This window comes from Mus caroli, chromosome 9, assembly GCF_900094665.2.
Source record: "Mus caroli chromosome 9, CAROLI_EIJ_v1.1, whole genome shotgun sequence".
Classification (NCBI taxonomy): Eukaryota; Metazoa; Chordata; class Mammalia; order Rodentia; family Muridae; genus Mus; species Mus caroli.
In genome coordinates this window covers 27,139,763-27,150,392 of record NC_034578.1, presented here as the reverse complement: position 1 = coordinate 27,150,392, position 10,630 = coordinate 27,139,763, and the positions used below count along the sequence as shown (strand labels likewise).

The 10,630-nt window shown below is 46.3% G+C and overlaps 1 protein-coding gene across 1 annotated transcript in view; it reads right to left on the bottom strand.

Annotated features, from left to right (window-relative positions):
- Prdm10 (PR/SET domain 10) overlaps nt 1-10,630 on the bottom strand; it is a 102,895-nt gene that overhangs the window by 25,450 nt on the left and 66,815 nt on the right. The window contains exons 13-16 of the mRNA XM_021172017.2: nt 9,748-10,095; nt 7,656-7,811; nt 2,289-2,468; nt 1,193-1,303 (exon numbers count right to left, since the gene is read on the bottom strand). Of these exons, the coding sequence (XP_021027676.1) occupies nt 1,193-1,303; nt 2,289-2,468; nt 7,656-7,811; nt 9,748-10,095 (795 nt within the window). The remainder of the gene's footprint in view (nt 1-1,192; nt 1,304-2,288; nt 2,469-7,655; nt 7,812-9,747; nt 10,096-10,630) is intronic.

Genomic DNA, 10,630 nt, shown 5'->3' with positions numbered 1-10,630 from the left:
CTGGAACTCACTTTGTAGACCAGGCTGGCCTCGAACTCAGAAATCCGCCTGTCTCTGCCTCCCGAGTGCTGGGATTAAAGGCGTGCGCCACCAACGCCCGGCCTTTTTTTTTTTTTTTTTAGGCAGGATTTCTCTATATAGCCCTGGCTGTCCTGAAACTCACTCTGAAAACTAGGCTGGCCTCAAACTCAGATATCTGCCTACCTCTGCATCCCAAGTGCTAGGGTTAAAGGCATACACCACCACTCTCCCACCACATTTAAAGTTTTTTTTTTTAAGATTTATTTATTTATTTAATGTATGTGAGTACACTGTAGCTGTACAGATGGTTGTGAGCCTTCATGTGGTTGTTGGGAATTGAATTTAGGACCTCTGCTCACTCCGGTCAGCCCCACTCGCTCAGGCCCAAAGATTTTTATATATTATTAGAAATAAGTACACTGTAGCTGTCTTCAGACACACCACCAGAGGGCATCAGATCTCATTACATTACGGGTGGTTGTGAGCCACCACGTGGTTGCTGGGATTTGAACTCAGGACCTTTAGAAGAGCAGTCAGTGCTCTTACCCGCTGAGCCATCTCTCCAGCCCCACATTTAAATTTTTAATTAAAAATGTTTATAAAGCTATTACATGTGCACATATGTATTTGCATATGTGCACATGTAAGTGCAAACATCCAGAAGAAAGTACAGTGTCCCCTGGAGCTGGAGTTACAGGCAGTTTGTGAACCATCTGACGTGGGTGATGTAACTTAAACTCAGATCCCCTGGAAGAGAAATGCTCTCAGCCACTGAACCATCTCCAGCCCCTAAAATTTTATATTTTATTTAAAAGTGTGTGCATGTGTACATGTGTGTATGCACATGCACGTGTGTGTCTGTCTCTGCCAGGCTATAAGTGCACCGTGTGTGTAGTTCCTATGAAAGAAAGGAGAGGGTGTCACGTTCCTTAGAGCTGGAATTGCAAGAGGCTGAGCTGCCCAGCATAGGTACTGGGAGAGAATCCTTGACAGCAGTTGTTAAGCTTCTGCTCTTGACCATAGAGCCATCTCCACAGCCCTTGGCTTACACTGAGGCTGCCTTTCAGCCCTTTCTGTCTAAATGCTGATAAGCCCTGGTAGGCATCCATCCGTGGCCTAAACCCACCCCCAAGCCCCAGCAGCCCAGCCAGGAGGAAGATTTTGCCTTTACCTTATCACAATACTGACAGAAGTAATCGCGATTGGGTTTTATGATGGGTAGGGTTAACTCAGGCACCTCTTCTATCTTCATGTCTGGATGCCTCTTTGATAAGTGATTTACCTGGAAAGAGAGAAAGAGAGACAGACACACAGTGAGAGAATCATTACAAACCAAAGTTAAACAAAACACTCTGAAACTGATGGCTAAAGGTGAAAACTGAAGCAAATGCTCAATCAGTAAGGCTTACGCCAGAGCACAAGACATGAGACACTGGACACCAAAGTGTCCATGGACCCCGTCAACAGGAGTTAACAATAAACCACTCAGCAAATAGCCGAGGGCAGTCAGTCACCTGGAGGACCATCAACAGTCTGTCTAGAAGAACAGTCATCAGAGAGAGAAAAAGTGCCGAGCACGAGTTTACTGTCAAATTATCCTGATGTAAACCTGACTTTCATTTTTCAACTGTCTTAGTGGAACTGCTGAATGGATACAAAGTAAGGTTCTAATTTTAAGTGCTAAGACTTGCTAACAACCTTAGTAGAAATATACAGTCTGAGTCAGCTGAAAGCAATGAACTGTCCTGATAATTCCCCTAAGCTGGGCCACACTCTTTCTCTGCTTTGAAGGGAAGTTTCCTTATGTCACTATTTTCTAACTCGGCAAAGATGGCATTAATAGGGAACACTGGGAAGGAGATAAAGACCCCACCAGATAGAATAGTCAACAAATGAGAGGAGGGAAGTCCAACGAGACAAGACCAAGAGATCAAGGTAAAGAAAAACAAATAAATAGTGAAAACTGACAGAAGTCTAGGGATGTGGCTCGAGGGCAGAGCACATGGCAGATGGGTGTAAAGCCCCAGGACCCCAGCATCAGACGGACAAGGGAAGCACGTGGGAACAACGGTCTCTCAAAGGTTGTCCAAAAAGTGTTCAGAAGGGCAAAGGGAGAGAGAAAGGAAAGAAGCCCAGACTAGGGGCTGCTTGTTCTTCCTCTCTCCTAGCTACTGACTGACACATCCACAGGGCTAATTCGGTATGGCTCGTTGCCACTGACAAAGGGGTGGATCTGGAGACAGTCTCCTGTCTGGTCCAGCACTGACCAGCATGCCTCGCCGCCGGAAGCCCATCATGCACAGGCGGCACTTGAACGTGAAGCTGTCGTAGTCTGTGGATGTGATCCGTGGTTTGAAGGTCTTGGAACGGCTGATGCGGTCAGCTTTCTTGGCCTCCCTCTCGGGGTTATGCATCCTTTGCATGTGCTCCCGGAGTTTGTCTTTTCGCTATTTGGAGAATTTTTGTTAAAAGGGGGTAGGGGCAAGGATAGAGAAATTTTAATTGAAGAGTAATTTAAAAAACAAAACAAAACACCAATTCCTCCGAAAACCCACTGGTCACTCCAGCCAGAAACCCAGGAAGGCTAACTGCAAATCTTCACCTCTTCCTAGTCTCTTCCAAATCCGTTCCCAAGACTCATCCCCAGCTCTGTAGATGCCCTGCTACAGCTCCTGCCTATCATGCCCGGGGGGATCACACAGATCTTTCCTCTGTAGATGTTTGAAAGAAAATGGTCCTAGGTTCACAGGAAGTGGCACAATTAGAAGGCCTTGCTGGAGTAGGCATGGCTTTGTTTGAGGAAGTGGGTTACTGGGAGTCAGCTCTGAGGTCCAGAAGCTCAAGACAGGCCTAGTGGCTCATTCACTTCCTGCTGCCAGCAGATCCAGATGCAGAACTCTTAGCTACCTCTCCAGCACCATGTCTGCCTGTGTGCCACCAAGCTTCCCACCATGATGACAATGGACTAAACCTCTGAACTGTAAGCCAGTCCCAATTAAATGTGTTCCTTTATAAGAGTTGCCACAGTCATATTGTCTCCTCACAGCAATAAGATCCTAAGACACCTCCAAACTTCTTTCCCTCGACTCACCAACTTATCCCAGCCCCCATCTCCAGCAAGTATTCCCTGGGAACCCACTAGCTAAGCCTGCCAGAGAAGCAAGTGGGAGGGCAATGCAGGTAGGTGGGCTTCAGATCACCCCTCTCCCTTCTCTCCGCCACGCCCAAATCACCAGTCTCACCCCCAGCTCTGTAGCCGTCTACCTGTTGCGGCCTCTCTTCACTTTCTGCCTTCATTCCCAGGGGACGAACCAGATCCTGGTGGAACATCCTGCTTTCCTCCCACTTATGGCCCCCCTCAGCCCCTACTTTCCAGCCCACCTCCATTCCTAAGTGTCAGCCCGCAATACCTAGAAGCAATTTTTCCAGGAACCCCCAGTGGCCACACCTAGCAGAATCCCAGAAGAAATCCCTACCAGGCAATACACAGCCACCATAACCCACCCCTAAGAAACAGAGGGGGCAAAAGAAACTAACACCCTCCAAACAAAACCAAGACCAGATATCAGCACCTAGAATTATAATCTTCCCAAACCCAGATGCCTAGACACCAGCATAAAAGCACAATCAGAAACAGCCAGGACAATGTGTCTCTGCTAGAGCCCAGCAACCCTACCACAGCAGACCCTGAGAACTGCAACATAGCTGAAGCACAAGAAAAAAATTAATAACAGCCTTTATGAATATAATAGAGGTCCTTAAAGAGGAAATAATAAAGTCCTTAAAGAGATCTATGACAATACAAATAAACAGTGGAAGGGATCGAATAAAACAGTTCAAGACCTCAAAGTAGAAACAGAATCAATAAAGGAAACCTAACTGAGGGAACTCTGGGCTGGAAAATTCAGGAACTCCATCAGGAACATCAGAGGAAGCCTTGCCAACAGAAATCAACAGATGGAAGAGAGAATCTCGGGCACTGAAGACACAATAGAAGAGACAGACACCACAGTCAAAGAAAGGGTTAAACCTAAAAACTCCTAGCACAAAACACAGGAAATGTGGGACATTATGAAAAGACCAAATCTAAGAATAATAGGACTAAGAAAAGGCAAGGAAACCTAAATCAAAGGCACAGAAAATATTTTCAGTGAAATCACAGAAGAAAATGTCTCCAGTCTGAAGAAGGAGATGCCCAAAGCACAAGACGCATAAAGAACACCAGATAGACAGGACCACACAGAATAATCAAAATGGTAAATGACAGAAGAAACAACATTAAAAGCTGCAAGGGAAAAAGGCATTCCCCAGGCCTCTCCCTTAACCCAGCTAAGTAAGAGCTATGACAGCATCACCCGCCGAAGGGCCTATAGGGATTGCTAACAAGCATTTCACACAGATTGCGAGATGCCTCAGATGAGTGGTGTTAGCCATGTGAAATCACGGGACTCTGAAAGTTGACTTCACTCCAGGACTAAGATCAATTGGAGAGACAGTACCCCTCACTGAAGCAACTCCACACAGCAGGGCTCACCCGTGGAAGGAGGAGCAGAGAGGAAGGAGGAGCCAGATCCTGTGTTGTCTTGGATACTATGACAAGAACTGTGGGAGCCACCTGCAGAGACAACTGCAAAGGGTTTCCTCAGAAGGGCCACAGCAGCAGACTGTGAGTCTGAAAAGGGCACTGCAGCCATGGCGGCTGTGGTGCCCACGTAGCCAAGGCAAAGGAGGATCACATGAACCCCCACTCCCAGCTTTGCTCCACAATGGAGTCAGCCAAAGGAGGAACTGGCAGCAGTCTGAAAGGTGAGGCCAGAGCGGCTGCCATGCTGTGCTGTGTCTGGTGGGAATCTTCCAGCACATTCTCCCTCCCACTCAGTCAGCAGCATTCTTCCTGCCTGCCAGACGCAGACCCACTGGCCAGCTCCAGAGTTGTCCCAAGGTGCAGCCTTCCACCAGCCTTCCACCCTGGGTTCACACTGTAGTTCCCAGGTAAGCTCCCACCTTCCACTCAGAGCAGAGCCCGGGTGGGAGCAATAGTGACCGCTCGTGCCCCAGGCCCTCCCTGCAGACTCTCCTTTCTGTATCTTCCCCATGATTGAGTTCTCAGTCAAACCAGGATATCCCTTATTCTCTAACTGTCAGAGTAGCTTTGACTCCCGGCTCCTACTCAATCTAACAGGGTTAAGTGAAATTAAAGACAAAACTGAAGCCAAGTCTTGGTTTCTTCTTAATTCTTTTTGCGCTTAAAGTTTGCATTACACATGTTTTATTTGTAGGACGAAACCCACATGTCATGGTGCATATATGGATGTCAGTGGACAACTTGCAAGTCAGTCCTTAGTATGTGGCTCCAGGGACGAAACTCAGGTTGTCAGTCTTGGCAGCAGATGCCTTTACCTACTGAGCCATCTGGCTGGCCCAACTCTCTTTGTCTTTAACCTTCTTAAACATTAAAATAATAACTGGCACAAAAAAAATAGTCGAAAAGTATTAAGTCATGCCTAGTGGCCCTTGCCTATATCCCAACACTGATGAAGCAGAGGGAGGAGGAGCAGCAGCTCAAGGCTAGCCTGAACAACACATCCCACTCGGGGCCAGCCTAGGCTACACGAGACCCTTTCTCAAAGTAGCAAAAACAGCCAAGTGCTGAATGGGTAGAATGGGTGGACTGGCAAATGCTAGATCACAGCACAGGGATTCCTTTAGAGAGAAAGTCTATAGAGCTGGAGATGAAGTTGGTTGGTAGAGCCTGTGACTAACATACACAAAACCCTAAGTTCAAACCCCATACCCAGCATAGAAGGTGTGGAGGGGCAAAGGGAAAAGAGTAGAGAAGGAAAGGGAAGGGGTGGGAGAAAAAGAAGGAAAAAGGAGAGAATCGGAGAGGAAAGATGAAATGTAATGGAAAAGTATGAAGGGGAAAGGTGTAGGTTAGAGCACCGGGCAGCACACAGTGAATTCACAGGCTGTAATTCTAACAGGGCCAAGAGAGAGTGCTGCACACAGGAACGTGTGGAAGAGAAAGGGGACGTGGGGAAGAGAAAGAAAAGGAGAGGGGAAGAGGGGAGGGGAGGGGAAGAGGGGAGGGGAGGAGAGGAAATGGAGAGGAAAAGGAAAGGAGAGGAGATGAAACTATGGTGGTGTGTGTCTGTAATCCCAAGACTCAGAGGGTAAAAGCACAAGAATAAGTTTTGAGGCCAGCCTGGTCCACATAGAAAATATTGGGAGAAAAAAAGAAAAAGGCAGGTGGGAGGAAGGTAGGTTGGGCAGGAGAAGGGGAGAGAGGGAGGGAAGGAGGGAAGAGAGGGATGGAGGGAGGGAGGGAGGGAAGAGGAAGGCAGGGAGGGATGGAAAGAAGGAAGGAAAGAGAAAAGATAGGAAAAATTAGTCCAATTTCTACTGTTCACATTGGAGTTCTTTAAAACTTGTGTGTACAAGCATGCATGTGCACATGACATGGTTTGCATACAGACAGAGGATAACCCGTGGAGCCAGTTCCAGGGACCAAACACAGGTTGTTAAGCGCAGTGGCAAGCAGTCCCGCCCACAGTGACATATGTGTCATCCACTCATGTTGGTTTTTGAGACAAGGTCTCACTCTATACCCAGGCTGCCCTTAACTTGCTACATAGCTTAAGCTGGCCTCAAACTCATGGCAATCCTCCTGTGTCAGCCTCCTGAGTACTGAGATTCCAGGTAGATGCCGCCGTACATAGCTCGTGGTGGAATTCCTCAGAGATTTCTATCCTGATGATATAGTGTAAGCCATCACAAATATAACCCATAATTAATCTATAATGGGTGTACCACAGAACTTAAGCCTTTTCTCTTTAATGTTCACATTCCACAGGGACATACCCCTCATTCTCCAAAGGATCCATTCCAGCTTCTTCTTCTTCCTTATTTAATTGCATCAGTCGTTAGTGTGGTGAAGGCATTCAGGTACCACAAACACATATTAAGGGCCAAGGACAACTTTTATGGGTAGGTTCTCTCTGTTCTCCATGGGGTTTGGGTATCAAACTCAGATTCTCGGGTTTGTGTGTCAAGTGCCTTTAGCCACTGAACTGTCACTCTGGCCCTCTACAGCAGTGCTTAGTGGTGACTGTCACTAACAAATGCTGAGTTTCCAGCAGACTTCCCCTTGGTGTCTTCTTAATTCCAGAGCCACTTTGCTTTCATTTGTGTTCACTGTGTAGCACAAACTGGCTAGCCATTAACTATATAGCTCAGGCTAGCCTCAAATTCCAGACCCTGCCTCAGCTTCCTGAAGATTGGGATTCCATGCCAAGCTATGCGTATTTTACCAGAGTTCTTGAAATCATTACATTCTCTAGAGTAATCCATCCCTCAGACATGTCCCCTCTACCATCTCATCTACTAGAGAAGATCCGGCTGCCTGGATGACTTACCTGCAGGCTCTGATCTGACTAAATGTTCAACAAGAAAGACATCTTGATTTAAGCAGTAAGTAAATGTACTGGTCTCTTTGTACTCCACAGTAGCAATTTAGTTCTAATAACCATCACTTAGGGAATGTGCACAGAGCCACGAAACAAGCAGGTGTCCGTCCTGAGCCTGACTTGATCCTGGGCAGGCCAGTCCCCTCCGGCTGCAGGATGGCTTCCTACCTTAAACTGCTTCCCGCAGGTGGAACACAGGAAGTCCTTGCGGTCGGAATGCCGGAGCATGTGCAGTCTCAGCTTGTCGGGGCGACAGAAGGCCTTGTCACACTCTGTACACTGGTAGATCTTCTCAGAGTGGAAACTTCGCACGTGCTTTTTCACCTGGCAGTAAAGACCAGGAGGATGCTCAGGCCAAAAGCAAGGACCAGGGGTGGCTGTGACGCTAGAGGGAGCCCACGCACCACTGAGGACTTTCAGCAGCCTGGCCAATCATCCAGTCTCAAGGGAAGACTGCCCTCAGTAACACACACTGTCCAGGCCACAAAGAAACAGAATAGGACAGACAGCCCCATAAATCTGAACCTCCCAGGTGACTTAACGCATAAAAGTAGGAGCACTGGCTTGACCTTTTGTGCCATCTTCTTCTTTTGTAAGGCTAAAGGCAGGATGGCTTTGGATTTAAATGAATCTTGCTAAAAATTACCTATAAGAAAACAAAAGCCATTTGTCCTCATTTTTGTTTCTACACATTGTAGAGGTAACTGCGTCATTAGTAGCTGATGCTTTCATCTCTTCCTATTAAGCAGGTCTGGGATGTAGCTCAGTGTGACATAACTGCCTGCAGCCATGCACGCTCTGGGTTCACTCTCAGCTCTGGAAGAAAAGGGTCAGGTTCTGAAGAATGAAAGATAGAAATCAGGTGACACTGGCGACGCCACTTCACGAGCACAGCCCTGACTGCCATCCTCCCTGACAGGACAGAATCCCCTGACTTTCAGATAATTGTATAGCTTCACCTTGGATTCAACTCCAGTACTTGGGTGAGGGTGGGGACCGAGAAAGACAGGTTCTGAACTCTCTTAGCTGTAAATAATAAATGAAAAAGCGCTTTGGGAGAAGCTAAAGCTCAACAGAACAATGTGTGCTTAGCATCCAGGATACTTTGAATCCAACAGCCAGCACTGAAGTGAAAAAGAAAACAGCAAGTAAGCTATGGTCAGAAGCTGAGTAGAAACTCCTAGCTAGGCCTTTAAAGCACTTGGATTCACTAACACTGGAGTTCCTTTTGCTATTACATTATGCCTTAACAACTTTCCTAACTGTACAAAGAAAATCTCTCCAACACTCTTACGGTCAGAGAGCTAAGATTAAATCCCACCTTCCTTTTGCTTTTGCAAATATATATATATTGGATTTATGAGACAGGGTTACTCTGTATAGTCTTGCTTGTTCTGGAACTGGCTCTGTAGACCAGGATGGCCTTGAATTTATAGAGATCCAACTGCCTCTGCCTCTCAAGCACAGGGAATAAAGGCGTGACCCACCATATGCCGAAGTTTAAAGAATATTTATATGATATATTGTGATTTAATTATTTACTGGATGAAAATATTATCAGTTAAAATGAAATCAGGGATGCTCCGGAACTTCTCTATTCCCACTTTGCCCCAATACTACAGGAGAGACGGTCAGTGCTTGCCACAACAACGTATCATAGACCAACTCTCTGTTTCCTTCCAAATACACGGCCTCACTAAAGCAAGAGAAAGCAGAATGGTAGGGAGATGTTTCCCATTCAGAAATGATGGAAGATGTGTGGCAGACTCTATACTGTTTCATGAGTAATGGATATTTGGCAAAGAGTTTTAAAAAGACTTTTGAAAAATAATAACCAGATGTAGTGCTTCAAGATGAATTTTATATTTCTTTTTAGTGCACGTATGCAATGGTGCCCATGTGGAGATCAGAGGACAATTGCAGGGGGCAGCTCTCATGTGGGTTCCAGGGACGGAACTCTGATCTTCTGGCTTGGCGACAAGCCCCTTTACCCACTTGGCTATCTTGCCAGCACAAGATGTGGTGTTTATTACTAGAAATATAACGTAAGACATTTAAGTAACACTGATCTGAACAGCTAAGGAAAATAATACTCTGTACATGAAAAGTAGCTTGAAAACTATTGCAAAGTTATTTAAAAAAAAAAAAAAAAAAAGGATGAAAAGGCAGGAGCTGGACAGTATGTCTCGGTTTTCCAAAAATTGAAGTTTCTTTGACTAAAAGATGGAAGCAGACAGGAATGTCAGTCACAGACACTCACCTGGATAAAATCTGGGAACCGTTTCTTACAAGTTGGGCAGGTGAAGCAGCCATCATTGACATGAATGGCCACATGATCTTTCAACAAATCAAGGCGGTCAAAGGATTCTGGGCAAAAAATGCAAGAGTAAGTCTTCTGGTCCGAGTGGAGCTTCATGTGGCTCTCCAAGGAGGCGCTGCTGATGAAGCCCTTGTTACAGAGATCACAGGTCAACGGGCAGTTCCCCTCCCGCCCATGGAAGCGCAAGTGTTGGTCCAGTTTGTCCTTTTCCCGGAAGGCCTTCCCACACTGCAGACACTTAAAAGGCCGGAAGGACTTCCGGATAAACAGATGCTGAAGAGCTGCATTCTGAAAGACACAAACAGGGCCGCGTGCTGAGGAGACCCAGAGTGACGCCTGCAGTTCAGAAGCTGAACTCAAGGACACACGGGCAAGTAAGAAGGGCTAAGGCTGATGCAAGCCCCAAAAAATCTGTGGTGAAGAAACAGTTTCAGGGTTTCACTTTATATCCATATGTGCGCACTTCCTCTGGAAAGGGTTTAAGTAAATTTCAAACCATGTTTTCTCTCTCTCTTTCTTTCTTCCTTTCAAGATAGGATCTCACTATATAGATAGCTCTGGCTGTGCTACAACTCACAGAGATGCCCCTGCCTCTGCATCTCAAGTGCTGGGATTAAAGGCATGTGCCACTACACCCTGCTCAAAACTTGTCTTTAATAGAAAAAAAAAAAAAAAAAAAAAAAAAAAAAGAAAAAAAAAAAAAAAAAAAAAAAAACCCAGAGCAGAAAAGAAGAGAGCCTGGAGATGAGGAGGAGGGCACTTGGGTAAGTGACACCTGCGTGGGGAGAGAGGAGGGTGGCAGTCAGTCAAAGCCCTCCATCAA